Source organism: Podarcis melisellensis (genome assembly GCF_964234715.1).
Source record: "Podarcis melisellensis genome assembly, chromosome: 4".
Lineage (NCBI taxonomy): Eukaryota > Metazoa > Chordata > Lepidosauria > Squamata > Lacertidae > Podarcis > Podarcis melisellensis.
The window spans coordinates 40,629,617-40,652,720 of NC_138531.1; the positions used below are offsets into that span (position 1 = coordinate 40,629,617).

Genomic DNA, 23,104 nt, shown 5'->3' on the forward strand with positions numbered 1-23,104 from the left:
CTCTCTGAGCTGCGTGCCAAATGGAAAAGAACTCATAAGCAGGTTACTACAAAGAACAAGATAATTGCTCCCAGCTTATGTGAGTGACCTGGCAGTACCTCTTGGGATGCTGAGTTAAAGTGATTATCTTTACATAAAGGAACTGCTGGGAATTCTAAAAGAATGTTGAATCTTTGGATTTGAATGTTAAGAAAAGCATATGAAACCACAGGTAATTTAGTCAAGAATGATAGTCTGCTATATGAATGTATGGTACTTAATCGTGATAGTCATTGATGCATCCATCAAAACAAGTCAAAATGTGGATAACCAAATGCAGTAATGTTGAAATCACAGCAGGATAGAGCAGAGGTGAGCAGACTTCAAGCTGGGCAGATCTACTTTATTTTTAAGATTGTGACTGCAGGAAGGCTTCTGTTCATGTACAATTTTGGACCAGGGTGCATCTGAGCATACGCACAGCCCAGTAACATTCTCATTACCAGAACTGAACTCAGTTCTTTCACACGCAGAAGTTTCAAAACCTGAGTGTTTTGTTGTCAAAGCAGCCTATTTTTTAAAAAAACAACTAAACTGTCACTACTATTTAAACCTCAGAGAGTCAGAAACATGGTGATCTACTGCAAACCCTACCAGTATAGTCAGATCTACCTTCTGCTTGCCCCAAACACAGAGAAAGTATCAGAGTAAAAACATAGGAAAAACAACTCCACATCCAAATACTTTGACAGACTATAACATTGGTTCACAGAGTTTCCTTAATAAACGAAAGAAAATAAAGAATATAAAGATATCAAATAAGGAATACAATGTTCAGAGTCAGAGAGATACAATAGATGTTTGTGCATACTAATCTAACCGTTATAACACTTTAGTTAGTTTAAACATACTAAGAAAATCAGAGATTTTATCATCTAGCTATTCAAAGGCTGGACTATGATGTCCAGGGCACTTGTGCTGGCTCAGGAGAGATGAAGCAGATGATTCTATGCCAACTTATGTACATTAAGGACAGCAGCCAAGATCTGTAAACATCTATACTAAGAGCCAGCACTGCTTTTATCCAGCACAAACAGGTGAATTAAGGTCATGAATGACCCCGAATCCATTTATTTTCACTTCTGCAAATATTGAAATTATTGACTATTTTAGAATGCAATCTGATACTTCTCTAGGGATAAATTCCATTGGACTTAACAGGGCACTTCTAAGTATATATATGTTTAGGATTGTGCTGTTAATCACTGCAGCTCATTCAACCCTCCATAGTTCATATGATTGGCTTTACCAAAGCCTTATATTATTTTCAAACAGGCTGTGGAGAGATTGGGGGTAGGGGGGATCATCTAGAAACGGCATGGAAAAGAGTACAGTTGCTAACAGGAGGCACACAGCCAACCTTTGGCTAATGATAAGCTAAAAATCATTCTTGCAGTTCAGCAGATCATCATAACAGTAATCCTTTTCTTAGGCTTTGGCTAGGATCCAAAGAACCGTGTAACATGTTCCGTGATCCCAAGGAACATTATGCTTACTTTCTTGGAACAACAGCCCTCATGGCATACGACAAAAGGAGTTTCATAAATCAGTTTGTGAGATAGCATAGGATATAGCTATTCCAATAAAATAAAGTTGTAAAAAATGCACTGTGAAGTCTTTTGGATCATAACCCCTCCCAGCAACAGTCTGGCCTTTCCCTCTTATTCCACAACTTTTAAAATGGCTGTTTGGCATTTGCACACAGCTATTTGATAAAACACACTAGAAGACCAGCACCCCTTCCTCTGGTGCAGGGTAACTACAAACGCCAGCATTTATCTAGAAAATAAAATTCACCTTTTGAATTTCAACAAGAATCTTCACAAATTATACCAATTTAAATGCCCGACAGGCATGATTGGTGCTTACCTTTATACCAGAAAAGAAGACACAGAACCACACTTCTTATCTTGAAATGCATCTTTATTTTCTTTCACCTTTCAGCTATGGCTGCTTATTGTGTGGCACAGCTTTCTCTGCTGAGATTAAGTTAAGCATAGTCTCGTTAAGCATCTTCCTCTTTTAGCTCTTAGGGGGTTTACCCAAGACACACTAATTCACTACAGTAAGCTACAATCAGCTTTGAAGGAAATATCAAGGGTAATGGTTCTTCTAGGCATCGCAAAACATTTATTTCTTTAGAAACGGTTACCAACCACTTAATATTTTTATAATCTCAAAGTGGCATTCAATTTTTTTAAAAACAAAAATTCATTTTAAAATATAAAAGGATATATACTGATGGAACAGGAATTAGGGGATTCAAACACACAAAACATGGTTAAATCTTCTGGGTCTGACAGGTCCTTGACATGTGGATACTGTGAAAGGTCTAGGATTTTTATCTTTCTTTAAGGTTTTCCCTTAATAAACACACACTGCTCTGGAGACAACACACACAACAGCTGAAATTAATATGCACCCGCTTAAGAAATTTAATGGACCCACATAAAATAACTTGCCATTTGAATGGAAGCAGTTTAGAATGTGTTTTACAGATTAGAACATAATGCCCCCCACCCCCAGGAGGCAAAAGGGGACCTCCCTTGTACTCTAGGTTAGCTTTAATAAGCCATGATGGAGAAAGCTCTAACAAGCAGGTGGTCAGATGCACCGTGAAGTATCCTGTCTCCACATTGACAGACTGCATTAAGAGGAACTGATCCCATAACTTTGGATTAAACGTTGAGTTGGACACCTTAGCTGTCACAACAGCCACATCAGCCTTGCTGTGGAGCCGAGTGACTTTATCCTTAAAGTGTTAAAGTTAGACACTGGATTGGTTGTGTCAACGGCCCTATGCTGCCTAAGAAGGTTGCAGGAGGAGGAGACACCATGTAGACTACTCAGAGCAACTTGGAGAAGGAAAGTTTTAAATGTAATACACAGAAATAAGTATTATCATTTATTCAATTTATATACACAGTAATAAGTATGTACATTTCAACTTTGCTTAAGTTTGCCAAGACTCATATCTACAAAAACAGAGCAGCCATAGGTAGGATTGTCTGGATTATTATTTTTAAAAATAATAATTTTGATTAAAGATTATTTTGCATTTTGGTTGTGACCCTTGTATAATTGTTCTTCGTTCCAAAGGCAGATATACCTGTCTTACTTCAGCATGGCTCTTAATTCAGTAGCAAGTGTGTAGACTTGCCCGTTGTTCTTTTCAGCATATACAGTATAGTATGATCACATATGACCACAATGTGCCATTTTGTCACAAAACAGTCCCAGATGAAAAACGATCCCTTCATCCATGCCACATGCCTTGACCCTCCCTGCAATCCAGGCTCCTATCTCCAATCTATTTTTAAAAACCTCTGTATCTTCGTGAAAACGGATCACAACTGCATTTCGCGCAATGGTGCGTTGCGTAAATATAAACACAGGCACACGGCTCTGAGCTAACCTGATTTAGGAAAATTTCATCCTTCAGGCCCATTCACAAAGAATCCAGAGAAAAAACCCAGCCTTGCCACCTTCAGTTCTAGCAGAGTGCTGTTCTTTCAAGAAGAACACTTGAAGCCACCAATACAGTGAGAAAAAAATACAAATTTTAAAAAGGCCAGAGCAAAGGGCGTGATGTCATGTGAAGGGCCGCTGAGCAAACGCGTGTTGTGCGTTTCCTCAAAAGCATGTACCATATAGGCCTTGGTCCCTTTATAAAAGCGTGTTTAGGGCTGCAGCCTCGCTGATCTTAAAATGCAGAGCCTGGTGGAGCAGTATAGTTTTCAATCAACCTGTCCGTCCCCCGTCCCCTTCCTCCCCCTTCTTCCCAGGAATACGTGATCTTATGAAACAGGGAACACCCAGAGCAGCCTCTCTCTGTCGCATCCGCGTGGGACGCGCCTCCTGCGAGCTTCCTCGCCTCCTCCCCCGCATCCTTTTCGAGGCTGCTCTGCATTTCTGCCGAACAGAGCCGAAGCGTGGGCGGCAGCAGCCATGCAATGATGGCAGGCGCGAGCAGAACTCCATTGCTTTCGGCCGCCTCCCGCTAGTTCCTTTTCGGGGTGCGATTCCCTTGGCAACCCAGATGAAGGCCAGGGATCGCGGCGTGTGCCAGCTTTTGCCTGCAAGCCAACTCTTTATTTCCCGAACCCCACTTTGCAATGGGTGTAATGTGGGCGCAGTGCTCCCGCAGCCTACATGGATGACAGCTGGTGGGATTAGGAAACCAGGAGGAAAGAGAGTAGCAGCATGAAGCGTGTTTGCATTTCCACACGTTCCAATTGCAATGCAGTTGCGTGTCCACCCGAGGGGGGGAATCCTGCCGCGGGGGAGGGCGATCGAGGGGCGTCGCCGTCCAGTGCAGAAGCTGCTTCTCTTCCCTCCCACGCGCTCTCTTAGTTCTCCCCCTTTCGACGGCACCTGGGACGGGTGGGAGGCTGCCGACGCAATGATAAACGCGGCCTCTCCTTTTGGTTTCTGGCGGCGTAAGGAAGAATTTTCCAGCGATTGAGCGCTTGGGCCCCCTAACCAGCCTTTGTTGAACGTCAGGGGCCGTGGCTGAAGAAGTAGTGTTGATCGAGGGTGCCTCTGAGCGCGTGCAGAGGGCCTTCCCCGCGCCACTCTTAATAAGCGCAGCCCACGCTTGGGTGCATTCTCCCGGGGAGATTCAGATTAAGGAGAGGGCGGGACGGAGGCTCAGCTGAGCAACCCATTCACCTTTTTGGAATGCAAATAATTACGGGCAGCAAAAGTGTCCGGAACTCAGCCATCATAAAGCGGCAACTTTGTGCATTGGATATCTCTCCCCCCCCCCCCCACGTTCCTTTGCCATTAGTTTAGCCAGAGGGGATTGGAGGAATGAGGTGAGATTTCTGCAGCAGTGGTTAGGACGAAGGAGGCGGCGCGGGGGGGGGGGGGGAGAGAGAAAGAAAAAACAACTTAGCGGTTCCACTGGGGCTCGAACCCAGGACCTTCTGCGTGTAAAGCAGACGTGATAACCACTACACTATGGAACCGTCACGGCGGCTCCCTTTCCCGCCAATCTCCTTCTTCGTGGTGCCGGCCGTTTCCTGCTCTGTCATTGGCTTCGCCCAGTGCAAGCAGAGACGCGCCAGGAGGAAGAGGCGGGGCTCCGTTTCCGCGGCAATGCAGAGAAGGGGGGGAAAAGCAGGGTTTGCCTTAAGTTGCTTCCACGTATGAAATGTTTGTTTCCTTTCCTTACGCCGCTGCCAAAATAAATCAAGGAAAGAATTACGATTGTTGCTCACGGTCCCAGGGATGATTCCCGTGATTATTGGGGATAGATTAAAAATGTTTTAAAAGTCACGGACGGGCGTGCAGGTCGACCGGTATTGGTATCCGAATAGCAATGTTATTTAGCAGAGCAAGGCTAACCGGGTCTACTCGGAAGTAAGTCCCCTGGACTTTAATGGGGCTTACTCCCAGGTAGACGATATAGGCTGCAGCCTTCATTATGTTTGCTTTGAGTCAAAAACAAAACTAATTGCACTTTCCTTCCTCATTGCAGCCTGTCCAACGCAAGTATGGTTTTTGGAGTCATTTAGCAAATTAGCCACTGCTTGCATTTCACAATTTGGAAAAAGAAGAAAAGGGCCAAGGGTGTGTATCAATGCAGTGCAATCTATATAAGCTTTGGATTCTGCACTAGCTTTCAGCTCTTAAAGGTGCAGGATCTTTTGAGCAAGAAAGGATCCTGAATCTTTTATAAGCTACTAACCATTAGGAAGTGGGGCTGCCCTACTGACTCTGAAGGGGCTTTGCCATCTAGTGCAGAGCTTTTCATGCTGTTGACACACTTTTTAGACATGCATCATTTCGTGACACAGTAATTCGGTTTTACTAGCAAACTAGAAGTTTGTAACATTTCCAGCCCTGGGAGGGGCGCGGGGAGCGTTCACGGGACACACTTAACATGTCACAACACATAGTTTGGAAAGCTCTGATCTAGTGGAATGGAGAGTATCTGCTCAGCTGCTTCACAGAAGGAATAATCTTTCTGTTTGACCCATATAGAAAAACCTGGGATGCAGGTGCAGTTTAGGTTGCCCACTCCTGAAATGCCACATGCTTTTATTACCAGTTATACATTCATGTAAAGGCCCACTGAGGAAGAAGAGAGATGTAGGTGTACGTATGTTTATAATACCTCTGCCACATCTGTTTAAAACTACTTGACTAGAATGAAACAAACATAATATGAATTGGGGGTCTGTCTCTCTTAACCCCCCTAGAACTTTATAACATTGAACCCAGTGCTACCATATAACTTGCATACAATATATGTACTAAAGTTATGATAAATTTGCAAAAAAATAATAATATATAATTCTGATCTGGAATAAAATATAAAGGAGAATGGGAAATGTACCCCAACAGACCCTACAGTATTCAGACTAGATTTCTGTCTAATTGCTCTTCCTACTGGACTGATCTTCCCATGGACTGCAAGAAGATCAAACCTATCCATTCTGAAGGAAATCAGCCCTGAGTGTTCACTGGAAGGACAGATCGTGAAGCTGAGGCTCCAATACTTTGGCCACCTCATGAGAAGAGAAGACTCCCTGGAAAAGACCCTGATGTTGGGAATAATTGAGGGCACAAGGAGAAGGGGATGACAGAGGACGAGATGGTTGGACGGTGTTCTCGAAGCTACGAACATAAGTTTGACCAAACTGCGGGAGGCAGTGGAAGACAGGACTGCCTGGCGTGCTCTGTTCCATGGGGTCACGAAGAATCAGACACGACTAAACAACTAAGCAACAACTCTTCCTACTGTTAACCAATAACAATAACTTTAGTCAAGCTAAGGAACTGAAATGAGAAGCATTAGTTACAATGATTTAACAATCATCTCCATGCTGTCCACATTTGTGGATAAAAGTGCTATAAAATCCTCAGGAGCAATAAATGCTGAATAGCAGATACTGTTGGAATGCAACAACACAAAACGCAATACCCCGAAGGATGAGATCTGTTGAGATACTCTTTTGCTCCAGTTTACCTTCGAAGTAGATTATGGTGTTCTGTCAGCAGAGGGCTGTCAATCCTCGTTGAGAGTGGAGAGCGTGCTCACCTTTCTCTAAATAAGGTGGAGATTTTTGAGGTATATGAGACTCTTCCTGCACTGTCCTGTGTGTGTATATGTATGACTGCTGTATGTCAACTAAAGGTGTGGGATAGTGGAGCCGGTTATGTTTGTGCATGCATGAAGAATTAAAAACAAACAGACTTTCCAGGGCTCAGAGGCAGCAGGAATAACGGAGGCCTGCCATAATTGCAGCCATATTGGGAGTAATGGCAGCAGCATGGCTCAGTGGTAGAGCATCTGCTTTGCATGCAGAAGATTGTAGGTTCAATCCCTGGGATTGGGAAACATACTATACGTGCTTGCTATATTGGGAAGCCACTGCCCATCAGCATAGAGAACCCTGATGGACCAGCGGTCTAACTCAGTACAAGGAAGCTTCTTATATTCCTTCAACGGCTTACAAATTGCTCAGTTCTAAGCCTTGTCCTTTATGGTTGGTATCTGACAGCTGCTACAGTTTGCCAGTCCCCCTTTTGCCTTTGCCTGGTTCATTTTTCATGCTGTCTTGAGGACAAGAAGCTTCCAAATTGCTGCCCATCAAAATGATCTTCTTTCTTTTCTTTCTTTTTTCTTGAAGACTGCTGCTGTTCAGTCCTCAGGGAGCGAATTGTTTTTTAAAAAAACAAAACATCATCATGAATCATGAAATTCTTCAGGAGAGATAAAAAGAATAGCTGTACAAACATAGTATTACTCTTTTGTTGTTGTTGTTGTTGTTTATTCTCTCCTATCCTGTCATTGCTTTTAAAAAGCACTTTCTGCACTTACTAAACTGATGACCCTGAAAGAAGAATGCTGCAATGTAGCTTATGAATTTCAGGTTTAGCAAATAGTATAAAAGGTTTTGAATTTGTTCAAATGATGTAGAAACCATTTCTACTCAAGGAGAAACATGCCCATGATCTGCAGCAATATTTCACATCCCAAACAGCACTGATAATCTTTTTAATAAGCAGGGATTCTCTGTTTAACAGCTGCAGGATGAGTAGACACCAGTACTATGCCTTCTTCCATCACTACATCACCAAGCTGGTGGAAAACCCACCTGTGGACCTCTGTCTGCTATGCAGATGTTAATGGCACAAAGCTTTTGCTAACAGGTGTGTTAAGCCCAATGTAACTTGCTTTGTCCGGTTACCATATTGGATCAACTGACTCTTGGACCACAAGCCAGAACTTTGTATGATGTACGTGAGAGGTACTCCATTTAATAAAAGCTAATGTTTTAGAATCTGTAATGTGCATTCATTTGGCCAATGTGTAGAAAACATATGTCTAAAGCTGAATAAGCATTAGCTTTTTCTTGTTTCAATGTATGTTTTGTTCCCAATGACTTGCATCTATTACCAGTCTGTATATTTTGCACTCACTGTGTTAAAAGCATAGGTACGTTAGGAATATGCATATGATTCGTTGGTGTGGGCTGCCTGCTCCATCTCATAAAGTAGGTATGTTTGATGTCAGCTAAGGCCTGTTGCTGCATCGGACTGGCATGACTACCACTCTGGAAACGGAGAGAGAGGAAACTAAATTCACTGCTGTTTCCTCAGGTTGCATGTTATCATGATCCCCTTTGTAGGCAACCTGAGATGTAGCTCAAGTCTTCACCTTTTTCTTGTTCTCATTATCTACCACAAAGGTAGACTGACATGTATAGATTAGTCCAAACAGTCAAGCAATAGATTTTTGACTCAGGGAAACTTCCTAAGTTGCATTCACTGTTGGTTCAAATAGAACTGGCCCTTTAAGCCATATGGACTTTTAAAAATTGTGTTGATGATATATATATTCTGTTGCTTTTGGAAACTGAAGGCTTTATGATGTGGTATTGTGTTACAGAGTGAGAAACTTGCAAAGTTCTTTTTCTTCCCTCATTGTATTTTCCCTTCTAATGGTCCTCACAAGCTCATTGAGAAATGCTGTGGAAATGGCCAGGCTGCTCCGGTACTGAGTATTAAATGGTCTCTGAAAATTTTATTAACTTGGAGTATGACCTGCATTGTCTCTGTCCCCTCCCCCTTTTTTTATAATTCTAGTGCCTCTTCCCATGCTTCACCAAACACTTTATCTTATGCCATAATGCTAGTTTGTGGTTCATTATTACTATAATGGCTGTTGCTGAGAAGCAGTTTCCAATATGAAGCAGATAACTTTAGCCAGCCACTTGTCTGCCTGAGATTCAGAGAGCCTGGTAACAACATAGGTTTCTCCAATACATCATTGTGCCTGCACTGCTGTTCGTAGCTGCAGAACACAGCTCTTATTTCTGGCTAGAAGGAGAAAGGAGCTGTTCCTTGATAAATCTTCTATCTGCATAAATGTAAGAGGAGCACAAATGAGAAGGAAGCTGGAATGACAATTGATTTTATATCGCGTCCTGTACCCTCTGCCCAGGAAGAAAGCTTGTTTACAAGACCTAGTAAACCTCTTTGCTGATGCAATGGAAGACATAAGGTAATTTCTTTGTGTACCTTTGTTTTGGTAGATATATTTTAACCATTTGTTTTTATTTTTAAATCAATGTTGGTGGAGAGAAGCAGTGCATGATGTAACACGGATTGCCACTGCCGACACGCTTCTTTGCAATTAAGCCCATCTAAATAAAATTTAGTTACATCTAAATAAAATTTATTTCTAAATACAATCATTTATGATCCATAGTTTGAGCCTTGATTTTATTTCTTTTCAGCCTTTTCTAAGATCACAGACTCCAGAGTCACATATTGATTGCCTTTAGTTTGTTAGGGTTTTGTAAACTCCATTTTATGTTGGGGTAGAATAAATATTTAGCTGCCCACACATTCTTTCTACCTGCTCATGTCCAGAGATATTGGGTGGCTAGAGGACAGAACTCCTGCACATTTAAAAACTCTGCAGAAGAAGGAGTTGTGGCAGGTAAAATTTGTCGTGACACCACACCAAGGTGCTGAGGGATGCTACACTCCTTTGAATTTCCTCTTCTGTACACCTGTTAAAGATACTTGATCCCTCTTATCTGCTACATCTGATCACCCTTCTCACAGAGTGTTGGTGTTGCAAAATAAAAGTACAATTTCCCTTAAAAAGAATTTGAAATCCCAGCACTCCAGTCTCCAGAATTGTGTTAAATGTAGTCTTGGATCCAGATATGGGGTATTCACATATTTCCTAAACAATGCATGGTTCTTTCATGTAATGTATATTAACTGATTTCCGTCTGCACAATTTATTTATTTTCTAACAACCCTTCTGCAAACATGGAATTATTTTTCTCCTTCTTCATTTTCTATCAGGGTAGAGTGGGAAAATCATAGCCCCTTAGGAAATTACTTACTTTTTAGTCATCCCCTAAAAACCAGAGGCATCTTTTTAATTCTTCAGTTTCAGCATAGACGTTGTCTTGAGTAAGGATGGGTAAATCTTATTTCAGTTTCTTGTTTTTTAAGTTCAGCTCACCACATTGCTGCATCAGTTTGCGATTTATTTATTTATTTATTTATTTTAAAATCCTCATAGAAATTCATCAGCATTTTATTGTGTACACCTCCCATTATGCATATTTTTGCAAGCAAAGTTTCCTAATGTAGCACATTTTGTGTGCCATTTTCACTAATACACTTTTTGTATACTTGTTCTGGTTTGAAAACTGCAACACAACATTGGGGGAACTGCACATTTTGAAATATAGCTGTATTTGTTTGCATATTGTTTCGGGAAGTACAAGTTAAGAAAGTTTCCTTTAAATTGTGAACCAAACTGAATCTCTTCCCCATTCCCAGCCTTGAGTATAACTTCCTAAACATGACACTAAAGCTACCAGCTTTGTGTTTCATTTGTTTTCCTATTACACTTACCTTTGTTACATTACACACACACACACACACACACACACACACACACACACACACACAACTTTAGCACTGAATATCTTTCATGTCTAAATGAGTAAAGTTGGGAATCAAGCTTGCCTGGAAATCAGACTTCCTTTGCTTTAAAATTTCCTTCTAGCTACCTAGGATAGCTCAGTTGGTAAGGCATGAGACTCTGAATCTCAGAGTCGTGGGTTTGAGCCCCATGTTGGGCAAATTTTCCTGTATTGTAGGGGGTTGGACTAGATGACCCTTGTACCTTCCAACTCCACGATTCTATGTACTGAATCCTGTAGTGACCAGCAGGTGAGAAACTGCACATGCTCTGTTGCTGTCTCTTCAGTAATATTCAAGGAATGAATATAACATTCAAAATAGGTTCAAGACAAGGCAGTTTGTAAGTACAAATGAGGGCTGGGCAGTGGCGTAGCATGGGTTGTCAGCACCCGGGGCAAGGCATGGGTTGTCAGCACCCGGGGCAAGGCGCCCCCTAACCTGTGGATTTGCGCCCCCTAACCCGTGGATTTGCGCCCCCTTACCCTGACCCCCAGATGTTGCGGCCGGCCCCCCTGCACCCCCCACGCTACGTCACTGGGGCTGGGCACAAATGTCTTTCAGATTTCCCCACCCTATTTGTGGAAAGAGAAATGGTGGGAGGGGACTAACCTTTCCCAGGGAAAAGAGAAATTCTCCAACAGTAAGGTTAACTAATTAGCAGTGTTAGTAGGTCAGCGTCTTTCTTTTGCCCTAAAGTTGTTTTCCCCACCACCACTGCAAGTGGCAGCAGTAATACCTGTGTTGGCAACCTGACTACCATTTTGCATCTTCCACAGTGCCAGATGTGTTGTGATCAATCCCTGGATATGTGTGTGTATGTGTGACCAGAAAAAATGACTCTATTCTAGATGGGGTGAGAAAAAGGAAGTACTCTTGGCCAGAAAAAATTCTTTTGAGAAATATGGACTTAGTTCTAGACCAAGGAGCGGGCTTGTCACTGCCCCACCTGATGAGACAACACCTTAGCTTAGCTCCAGTGGCGTAGCGTGGGGGGTGCAGGGGGTGCCAGCCGCACCGGGCGCAACATTTTGGGGGGCGCACTCGCAGCTCTCTGCCCCTACCTGGTTCACACACTCTCTCTCACAGTGCTGGCTGTGCGAATCCGAGCTGCCAGGTCGCCGCCCACTGTGCGGAGAGAGAGCGAGGGAGGGACTATCTGGGGGAGGGACAGTGCAGCAAGCTTCGGGCCACGCAGGGCTCTTCTGACGGCGCCGAGCCCTTCGCGGAGGCTGCGTCGCCCGTACTTCAGAAAGCGGTGCGTGAAGTTTCCCCGCAGCAGCCAGCCGGCCCCGGAGCACGTGCAGAGCGCCGATTCCACCTGGGCGATCCCGGCCGGCAGTCCAGTCAGCGACAGCGCCGACACCGCGCTCCTTCCTCCCCACGAGCGCCCCGTCGAGGGAGGCTGGTCCTCCGAGCCAGGCACGGCCGAGCGCGCCTGCCCGCCTCCTCCCGGCCATCGGGGGAGGGACCCAGGACGGGGAGCCACCCCGGGCGGAGGCGGAGTCGCGCAGGGGAAAGGCCGCCCGCCATCTCCGTGGCCCTCTGCACATGCTTGAGGGCGCCGCGGCCTCACTCCTCCAACGAAAACCAGATCCAGGGAAGGAAGCCCCGCGCAGCTGAGAAAGAGGCTCCGCGAGCATGTGCAGAGCTTTCAAACTGCTAGGTTGGCAGGAGCAGGGACCGACCAACGGGAGCTCACCCTGTCGCGGGGATTCGAACCACTGACCCTCTGATCGGCAAGTCCACCTAGGCCCTGTGGTTTAAGCCACAGCACCACCTGTGTCCCAGCAAGGAAATAGTGAGCAAATAAAGGATTCTGCTCCCCCCCCCATGCCTCTGCTCCCGACATCACCACCACTCCACGAAATGCAGCTTTCCTGATCTGGAGGGGTCTGTTGGGTGCCTGAGTCATATTTGCTGTCTGAAATAAAGCTTGTCTTCTGGTTCTTATAGCCTGCATTTTGCAAGGCCATTTGTGTTCATTCTTAATCAGATGCACAGGGACATAAACATGAAACAGTTTATTATTCTACCCAAATATCAGTAAGACGGGCCAAAAATAAGTTATAAATGGTGTCAAATGAGAACAATAATCAAACAAATCTCAAGGTGGCATGAATGCAACCAGTGGCGTAGCGTGGGGGGTGCAGGGGGGCCGGCCGCAACATCTGGGGGTTAGGGTTAGGGGGCGCAAATCCACGGGTTAGGGGGCGCAAATCCACGGGTTAGGGGGCGCAAATTACTTGCCTTGCCCCGGGTGCTGACAACCCACGCTACGCCACTGCTTAGCTCCTACCTCCTGTTTTGTCTCAGATTCGCCTATGAAAGCCCTTCTTATCAACCATGACAATTAAATAAGTACCTATATATTTAGAGAGAGAATATATTTGTATGCCAATGAGAGACAAATACTGAAGCTAGGAGCCACCATCTTCTGTTTGTTCTTCCCTGCATGCTTTGATTGTCAGCTGATCTCTTCTGCTTCAGATTGCTCCCTGCATTTTCAGGGTTCCCAATTGTGGTAATGATTCTAAATACCTCCACCTAACACACACTTCAGATCTTTGTGTAGACTTTGAGTACATGCCCCTAATGTCTCCACTTTAAATGCACCCACATTGAATGCCTAAATTGGACTTCTCTCTCTCTCTCTTTCTCTCTCTCTCTTCCTTCCTTCTCCTTCTTAGTGTTGCAGTGCTGATGGTTGTATTACTTAAAAGCGTTAAAATAGACTTGCATAATACATCTAGAAGCTTTCCCCCCCCCCTCCGTCTGTTGCCACAGACACCGTCCCTATCTTGAAATCAATTTCATCTTGCTTTTGGCCGTCTGCTTGCCTAGTAATTGTAGTGCCTGAGCCAGACTGCAGAAAGGCTTTGTGCATTTTGAAAAACAAACAAACAAACGAAGGTTTAATTGGCATCCTTTTGCTTCTTTTCATTCCCTTTGTTTAACATCCTTATGTTTCTGGCTACATGATTTATAGCTGGACATGGCAGTATGATATGTGTGTTTGTGCTCAACATTTACTTACATGTAAATCAGCAGCACTTTGTCACCCTGTCCCCAAGATCAATGTTCCTGATGTATTATGGTGCTTTAGGTTTCCCCGCAGATGCCTCTCGCCTTTCTGCCTATGCTTCAGCAACTCTGGGTCTGGTAGTTCTTGACGTGGCATGTGACACATTGGGGAAGCACCAGTCTCTCTGTTTCTACAAGTCCAGGTGTAACTGCACAAGCCCACCCCCTTTGTTCTAGAGAAGCACCCAGGCCAGCAGCTCACTGTTCAGAATGTTGAGTGTTCTCTTCTAACATGGCTTCTGATTGGCTCCAAATCTCACAAGATGGGTACATTGATACAATGATAGAGGTTTCCACAAATATCCTCAAGTGTGATTTACAAATGTGCCCAATGTTTTCCACTATAATGTGGCTGCTTATGCTGGATTAGGCCCCTTTGGATCTCCTTCCTTACTGCCCCACCCCATAATGCAGGATCCCCAGGCAGGAGTGCTTGGCCAACAGTACCAAAAGCTGGAATGGTGTGCTTAGTGTTTACTGGCAAATCTCTGCACTGCCTTCACCGGTGCATAGATAACCTGGTTAATTATTTCTGCTGCTCAGCACTTTAGTGGCTAACAATATGGTATCTATTTTTGTCATGCAGTCTTCTCTGTTATTAGGGCCAATGGCAGGCGTAGTTTTCTCCGGGAATCGTCGTTTACTGTTGCATATTGAGATGAATATAAAGATGGTATGGTTGGCAACACCGATGGCTTGAAGAAAACCATCGCCCATGAGGAAATATTAAATCAGCACCCCAGTCTCAACTGAAGTCATGGGATGTGGCACTTCTATTACGACGAGGCGGGTGAACAAATCAGAAAGAGGTAAATAACCTGTGTGTGGTCTTTCCATTCTCTGATGTGATACTTAAACAAACTTATTGTCTGCATTAATTTGGAAGATACTGATTGTAGATTGGACCATCCCAGGTGGTTCTGCTGGACTGGTAGGCTAGAGGACACACTATGAAGAAGACTCAAGAAGGTGTAGAGATAATATAGCCATCAGTTCTCTTTTTAAAGAACCTCTCCCTACCTGATTCCCCTCCATATGGTTTTAACTGCAATTCCTTTCAACCTCTGCCAGCATATATCTACTTGCTGGAACTGATGAGAGTTTAGTCAAAACCATATGGGACCAGGCTGCTTTAAAGCATCAAACCTTGGTGCCTATTTTGAGAGTCTTGGTGCAAAAGGGCACAATGTATCTCTTAGTGCTCTCCCAAATGTTTGGCCAGGGTGTTTCTTACTATCTTGACAAGAAAGGTTTGATTAAGAGAAACTTCACAGACATGGTACGTTTCCAGTGTTAAAATGGGCTCTGTTGTGACATGCAGGGGAGGTTTGAGAAGACTTGAAGGTTTAAGAGACCAGCAAGCTGTAGTTTTATATTTTCAATGCTTTTCTTAGTGTATGGAACTCATTCTCCTAGAACTCCTTCTCAACTGCCAGTCCAATGCATATAAAGCCTGGAATTCTTGCAATTACTGTAAGGGCATTCAGGAATACCCAACAAGTTGTTTGAGCATCTGACTACTAGCCAGGATCTGAATATCTTTGGGGCAATTTTCTCCCTCTAAATTAGACTCAACGGGGGTTCACGAAAAGAGGAAAAGAAAAGCAACCACTTACCAATTTCAGGGTGCAAAATGATAGAGTGCCTTTTAGAAGCATCATATCCAATGAGCTATTGTTGGGGGTGGGGATGGAACCTAGGAAAACTGCCACCACATGCAAGGGCAGCAAAGCAAAAGCTCGTGGTTTTGTTTGTTTTAAACAGCCACTACCTATAATGTCCCATCGTCAATAGTCATTGAGAAAAGGTTGGTGTATCTTTCCGTTTATCATTTATGTTTGAGAAAGTCTGGGTTGAATTCAGGATGAGAAGTAAAAAAGGAAAGGAAAATTATCCACTGTGAAATTGACCTTGGCTGAGAACTCCATGCCATTACTCATAGGTTTTATTCTAGTCTGCCATCAGCATCGATTGTTTTGCTTGCCCCCATCAAAACAGATTCCCCCTCTGCATACCGTTGCTTAAAACCTCACTAGGAGACAGATATTTGTACCTTGTGTAGAACACAAAAGCAAGTCTTTGTGGAAGGAAGACAAAGTGATGCATAGAATTGGATTTCAGGGCCTGTCTTAGACTCAGCTAGGCCTGAAGTGACAAACACAGATTTCAATTCCGTTTCTTAGCCATCAGATGGATTGGAACCACACTCGCAACTTATCATGGTTTACGTCAAGTCAACATCAGTCATCTATATCAGTCCTGTTTCAGTTCAGCAATGCCATCTCTCTCATACACTTTCCTGTATCTCTTCTGCAACATCTATTTGCTTCTTCTGCCATAGCAAATAGATTCTGGAAATATTGACTGTTCCTTTCGGGAATAGGCTTGACTGATGTCATTGATTCTAAGTCTCTAGAGTTTCAATTAATTGTCTTAATAACAAAGCAACACTTCTACCTGAGTGAGAATTGCAATAATCAAATCAGGAGCTGTGATCAGTGTGATGTTCCTGTGCCAGGACTCGCATCGTAAAGGCAGGCTACTACTTGTTTAATATCATATGATCTATGAATCTCTCAGTACCTTATTTTGGACCATATAGCAATCACTTGCACACAGTTTGCCTGGAGCTGAGTCTAACTGATGTGCAGTTCTTAGGCACTAATATGGTGGTGCTATTAAAATACCATCAATGCTTATTTTATAGGTAAACAAATGTTTAAAATTTTGAAAAATAATTATCTACAACAATTTTTTTGACAAATTGTACTCAGAAGCTTCTGCATAAAATAGTATTTTACAACTGTGTGCCTACTGTATAATAAAATTCATTTTTTTATTGTAAAAAACTTGCATTAGTAAATAATAATGCAAGCACTATTTGCTTTATGACCTCATAATGCCCTTCCCATTGTTTCATGCAAGTTGCTATGACCCAAATACTTGGGATTTAGCAAAACAGGTACTCCGGGGCACACATTGAAACAGATTTTGAGCTGCTGTGCATCACCTGAGACTTTAACCTACCGTACATTTGTTTATATCGAATGATATTTTGTGTGTGCGAGCTTGAAAAATGTGTTTAAGATATTGACCCATGTGACTTTCATAGGCTTCTTGGTCTCAGAAGCTTTGGAATTTATTGTACAGCTGGCAATGTTTTTGAGCTGTACAGCAATGCTTCCAAAGAGAATCCTAGCTTTGTATCCCCTCCTAAACCTTCCCAGTATTGCCCCATCTCAGGTGTATTAAGGGAGGAGGAGCATGCGTTAATTTAGACATCTGGATACAAATTTAGAAATAATTACTTCAATTGAAATAGAAACACACAGTGAGAAAGAAACTTCCCAAGTGGCCCTGTGTGCCTGACCATCTGCACTCCAGGTGCTAACAGCTGATGAACAACTTCAGCTCTCCCTTCTTTTGCCTTAAACTGGACCAGACAGCCCTTCAGAGAAGAGGACTCCCAGGAAAGTACCGTAAGAAGAAACCTGCCTAAACCAAGAGTGGTATGGTCCATCGTGCTGTTACCATGGTGGCCAACCGGGTGAATGTGGGAAGCTTGTAAGCAGAGCATGGGCACAGCAGCACTGTCCCGACCTGGCTGGGACACATGGAGAGCACCAGGCTGCAGAAGGTGTCTCTGCCATGAGATTATCTCAAACTTTAAATGCAGGAGTGCTGGTAGGGTTAAAAGGGGAGCCATGATTAGCCTTTGCGTTTTAGAGCAGGATTCACACATAGCATTTTAGAACCAAAGATCTGCATAACTAGTGGTGATCAGTTAATCTTCTCTTTCTGGCCCCTTTATGTCTTGGCAGCCATTAAAGCAGCTGTCCTGATTCAAAGGTGGTATCGCTCTTACATGGCCCGGCTGGAGATGAGGCGGAGATATGCCCTGAGTATCTTTCAGTCAATTGAATATGCAGAAGAACAAGCACAGCTACAGGTTTGTACTCTGTGGAATTTTCTTTGACGCAAACTGTTAGTGAGGTAGAACATGCCGGCTTTTCAGATTATATTCATCACGGATAATGTAGCTTGTAAATTTTTATTCCCTCTCACGGTTGATGCTTAAGTTTTAAGAAGATAATATAATATAATTAGTACCATGCCATTCATTTTTTGAAGCTGGTTAGTATCAGGCACATCTACAAACTGCGAAACATTATTTTCATTTATATCAGGCCTTTTTTTAATAAAAAATAATAATGCTAATTTTGAATTGTGACACAAGCAAAGTAATGCACGTTATCATCTAAAGACACATACACACACACCTCTGGTAAGACCCTTAAATCGAGAGCCGGCTTTGCTCAACTGTGTCACTGTCGCTATCGATGGAGATATAGGGGGCTTGAGATTTTGCCGGGGTTGTTACTGTGTAGATGGAGCCAGCGTGCTTATTTCAAATAAGGGGAAGACAAGGTAATATAATAATTTCTGCTTGTAAACTAACAGATGTCTTTTCTTACTCAGCTATCCAAGTTTTTCACATTCATGCTGGACCATTTTACTAAGGCCAATGAAACTGATCCAGGTAAGGATTGACTGAATAAGTTTTCAGAGCAGTTACATGTGTGTATCTTGTAAAAAAAAAATGGTGTGTGTGTGCCAGTGCAGCCAAGAGCATATATGTGTGGAACTACTTATCTTTGCACATGTACCTGTAGCTAGTTGAAGAACTGTATGTTTTTCAAATCAGAAAAACCTGCATCTGTGTAGCAAATGCAATAGCAGTCAAATGTTCAATATGACTGTGCAGATGCAGCAGACGTGGCATGGACAATGCCAGGATACAATGTAGAAGAAAAGAAAAGCATTACGAACTAGTTATGGATAAGTAGAAAGACTAGGAAAACAGTTTAGGAAGGGGTGTCCTATGTAATGAATGTATGCTCAGGAATCTGGGATCAATATAAATCAGGGGTAGTCCACCTGGTCCCTACTGCCCACTAGTGGGCATTTCAGGATTCCAGGTGGGCGGTAAGGAAGTTTAGGAAGGGGTGTCCTATGTAATGAATGTATGCTCAGGAATCTGGGATCAATATAAATCAGGGGTAGTCCACCTGGTCCCTACTGCCCACTAGTGGGCATTTCAGGATTCCAGGTGGGCGGTAAGGAAATTTTCCCATCAAGAAAGATGCATTAGTGGGCGGTAGGTATAAAAAGGTTGACTACCCCTGATATAAACAATTATTTCTCTCCATCTAAAACTTTTCTGTTGGCATATCTAGTGGAAAATTCATGGTTTAGTCTGAAGGGGCAATTAGGATTTTTTTTAAAGGAAATAAAACAGACTGGAGACATACCAGGATTGGAAAAATATACAGACCGTTGAACAAGCAAAGACTAAAGTGAAGATGGCTCCACCTAGATATCAGTATCCGCACACCGGGACTTTTTGAAATGGACTGATCAGAAGCCAGGAGATTTAGAGAGATAAGACTTAGGTGGAATCTACACACATGTTAAAAACATTGTGAAAATGCTTTTTAAAAAATCGTTTTGAAAAATGCATTGAATTTGCTGTAGCTCAGTTACCATCTAGTGTCACAATTGTATATTGCACTTTACAACACTTTCAAAACGTTTTATTTGCAGCTGTATAGCTGAGTCCTGAATTTGAAGCAGTTTATATTTTAAAATGTAAGAAAAAAGTCCATAACTATATGCTGAGATGGAATAAACATATGAATAGAGAAATTCTAAGAGAGGCATGGCAATGTCTGTTTGAAAAGGGTTCAAGTTTCTCGACAGCTATGATCCATAAATAAATTTGCTTTAAGATGGTGTTGAACTTCATTGAAAAGTAAAATGATCAGTAAGCCAGAAGAAAGTAAGTCCTGGATTTATCCATAAGTAAAAGGTGATTTTTACCATATGTCATGGTTTTGTAAAAAAAAAAAAAAAAAGCAGTCGTATTGGCAAATGGTGGTGGGAATTATGAAGGAAACATTTTGGAGAGAAAGAATTAGCTGATGATGTATCACTATAAAATTACTAGAGAAGAAATGGCCAAACTGGTCCCAGTAGAAACACATATTGAAAAAGAACTGGGCATAACAGAAAAAGAACTAAATTATATGCTGCTATTAACAGTTTAAATTACATGGTATATATGAAATTGGCTTTTAGAATGCCTCATATATTGGCATATGTAAATGTTATGTATATATTATGTATATCTTTGTATGTGTGAAGGTATGTGGGAAAGTTTTGCTTTCATGTTCTGTAATGCCAATTTTTCAAAGTAAATAATATATATTTTTAAAAGATCCCATTTTTCAAATAGCAGGGAGTGCAGATTTCCTATGACTGATGCTGAGAAAGCAGGGACTGTGGCTCTTGTTTGGGGTTGTTAGCAAGGAAGCCAATAAATAACTCGAAATAATGTTTACTTTTAAGAAGCACTCCAAATTCTTATCACACTTAGCACATTTCAATTACAGCTTGCTCTTACGCAGAAAATGCCTCTTGGGGCAATATTTGTTCCTGACAATATTTTATAATTGTGATTTTAATGTAGGCTGCTGTGACTCAGTCTGTTTGCCATAGTCCTTGTTCCTTTATAAGTAATTAGTGGTTTTCCCTGCACAAGCTGGCATGTCCTCCAGTAAATGCCAAGGTTGGTTGATAGTTTTCTTTTAAGCCATACTTGCAGAAGCTTTTCCCCGGTGGGAATTGCACATATCATACACAAAGCAGAGGTGAAACATTTTTCTTTAGACCTGGGGATGACAAAAGAGCCCTGAGTAGGAAATATTAGCATGAGTAGGAGGCATGGAGTCAAGCACACTGGCTCCAGCCGAGTGTCTCCCACTTCCTCAGTTATGAGCCTTCCCTTCTTGAGCAGAGAAGGTCTGAAGAGGAAGATTAACTTGTGTTTTCTTGAACCTGAATTGGACCTCATCACAATCAGAAGCCCTGTGGTTGTGGATGGGAGGTTTATCGCCGAAACATCTGTACAGCAAAACAATAAGATTTCAGCAGCAATTAAAAATTCTCCTGTCAAGAGATTTTAACATAGACATAGATGGGAGAATTGACACTCAGTAGTCAATAATACCAATAATAATAATAGTTTGGGATCCCCTCTTGGACTTTTTGTGGGGAAAAGAAATGAATGACTCTGAGACACTTTGACTTAAAATAAATATTGTTTAACAGAAAGTGAGAAGATCGTGGACTGAATGTCTTAAATAATCTATCTTTTAAAAAATGTGACTGGCAGATGGAACATCAGAAGTCCTTTTATTTTTCTCTAATGTTTCTTCCCCTTTTATCTTTTTACTTTTCACTCTTTCTCTTGTCTCTCCTTTCTTGTTCCTTTCTCTCTCTCTCTCCTTCTGCCTCCTCTTTTTGGGAGTCATATGTTTGGGATTGTGTACTCATGTGGGTGGTAGATGTTTGATGGAGAGCCCTGGGTGGGAGACAAGGAAATGTTGGTCTCCAAAGGCAAGAGGCTGGAAGGAGAAAGAAAGGTGAGAGCTGGAAGGGCTGCTACCTTCTGTGGGTGGTGGGGACTGAGAATTGCCTTTAGGAGAAGACTCCATATTTTACAGGATCTGTTTGTATTTTTTGTACCTTTCTTCATACTGTATTGTGAAAAACTTTAATAAAAATCCTATTTTAAAAAAAACACTGCTCCTGTCACTTTCCTGATAAAGGAAAGGGCAACCAAGGAGGTTTCAATGCCAAAACTGGGCCCGCAGTCAGAACAACACTGAGCATGACAAAGCTCTTCCTTGTTCTTACAAATGCCCAAAAGGTTCTTTGGATTTTAGTGTCTGTTATATATGTCGGCATTATGCTGAATATATCATCAATTTAAACAAATGTTCATGAACTCGTTATCCAAAGGCACATTTGTTGTCAACTAACTAAAATTTTGTAAGTTGCTTTTCTGCTTCCTTTATAGACGTCAGCTCTAACTTTTTCTCCACCACCAGTGATTATACAATGAGAGAATATGAACAGACCATTGAGGTCCCTGCCTCCTATTACGGGCCCCACCTTTGTTTCCCCCTCACGGTTGCTGACACTGATGTTCTTCTTCAGGCTTTCAAGCACCGACAGGCAAGCTCAGACCAACGGTTAAATGGATTTCCCTTTTATTTTTATGGTCTCTCTAAAAGTGTCAGCTGATAATCGTAAGGGCATCTTAGACACCATTAAGACAGCAGGGCGTGGAAGGCTAATGTGCATCATAGTGGGGGGAAAGGAATTTGTAAGCACTTCATATGCGCATATTGAAAGAGATGAACAATGGTGCATTTGGTTATTTACCAAAAAAATGGTATGCCAGTTTTCCAAATGTTCAAAGGAGCTTACATTGAAAACAATTGCAAGAAAGCACATGTAATAGCAGAAGCAAAACTGAGGAGTGGAGATGAAGTATTACTGAGGGGTCTTTTTTAGGGGGTTGTTGCTATTTTTGATACTAATTTTTTGTATCTTTTAGTTCTTATTATGATTTATGTTGGCATTGGTTAATTTGATTGTGCACTTTTTGATGTTTTACTTATTATTTATTACTACTTTTGCTAGGTTTGTAATTATGTAAATTTTTCATGTAGCTGCCTTGAGCATGGTTTTAATCAGGCATCCCCAAACTCGGCCGTCCAGATGTTTTGGGACTACAACTCCCATCATCCCTAGCTATCAGGACCAGTGGTCAGGGATGATGGGAATTGTAGTCTCAAAACAGCTGAAAGGCCGAGTTTGGGGATGCCTGGCTTTAATCATGGAAAGGTGGCATATAGATAAAATTATGTATGTATGTATTCTGCCTGGATAGCTCAGTGAGTTAGAGTATGGTGCTGATAACGCCAAGGTTGCAGGTTCGAACATCGTATGGAACACCTGCCTATTCCTGCATTGCAAGGGGTTAGCCTAGATGATCCTCAGGGTCGCTTCCAACTCTACAATTCTGTGATCCTCTTAAACACAACAGGCCTCAACTGACAGCTTTACGAAAAAGGTTGCTCTGCCAGCCCTATTCCTGTTGAAAGGC

The 23,104-nt window shown here is 42.4% G+C and overlaps 2 protein-coding genes across 6 annotated transcripts in view; one reads left to right on the forward strand and one right to left on the reverse strand.

Moving 5' to 3' along the window:
- The window catches only part of RS1 (retinoschisin 1), a 30,266-nt gene extending 18,917 nt beyond the window's left edge, over positions 1 to 11,349 (reverse strand). Inside the window, exons 1-2 of one of the 2 annotated variants that reach the window (XM_081909228.1) lie at positions 11,210 to 11,349; positions 1,909 to 2,018 (exon numbers count right to left, since the gene is read on the reverse strand). In XM_081909228.1, the coding sequence (XP_081765354.1) occupies positions 1,909 to 1,960 (52 nt within the window). In that variant the 5' untranslated portion in view covers positions 1,961 to 2,018; positions 11,210 to 11,349. Of the gene's footprint in view, positions 1 to 1,908; positions 2,019 to 10,415; positions 10,526 to 11,209 lie in introns of those variants that run through there. The other variant, XM_081909227.1, reaches the window with a different exon arrangement.
- PPEF1 (protein phosphatase with EF-hand domain 1) overlaps positions 9,090 to 23,104 on the forward strand; it is a 32,650-nt gene continuing 18,635 nt past the window's right edge. The window contains exons 1-5 of one of the 4 annotated variants that reach the window (XM_081909195.1): positions 9,090 to 9,556; positions 14,675 to 14,897; positions 17,910 to 18,037; positions 18,568 to 18,628; positions 22,010 to 22,167. In XM_081909195.1, the coding sequence (XP_081765321.1) occupies positions 14,846 to 14,897; positions 17,910 to 18,037; positions 18,568 to 18,628; positions 22,010 to 22,167 (399 nt within the window). In that variant the 5' untranslated portion in view covers positions 9,090 to 9,556; positions 14,675 to 14,845. Of the gene's footprint in view, positions 9,557 to 14,674; positions 14,898 to 17,291; positions 17,563 to 17,909; positions 18,038 to 18,567; positions 18,629 to 20,322; positions 21,147 to 21,986; positions 22,168 to 23,104 lie in introns of those variants that run through there. The other 3 variants (XM_081909194.1, XM_081909196.1, XM_081909197.1) reach the window with 3 other exon arrangements.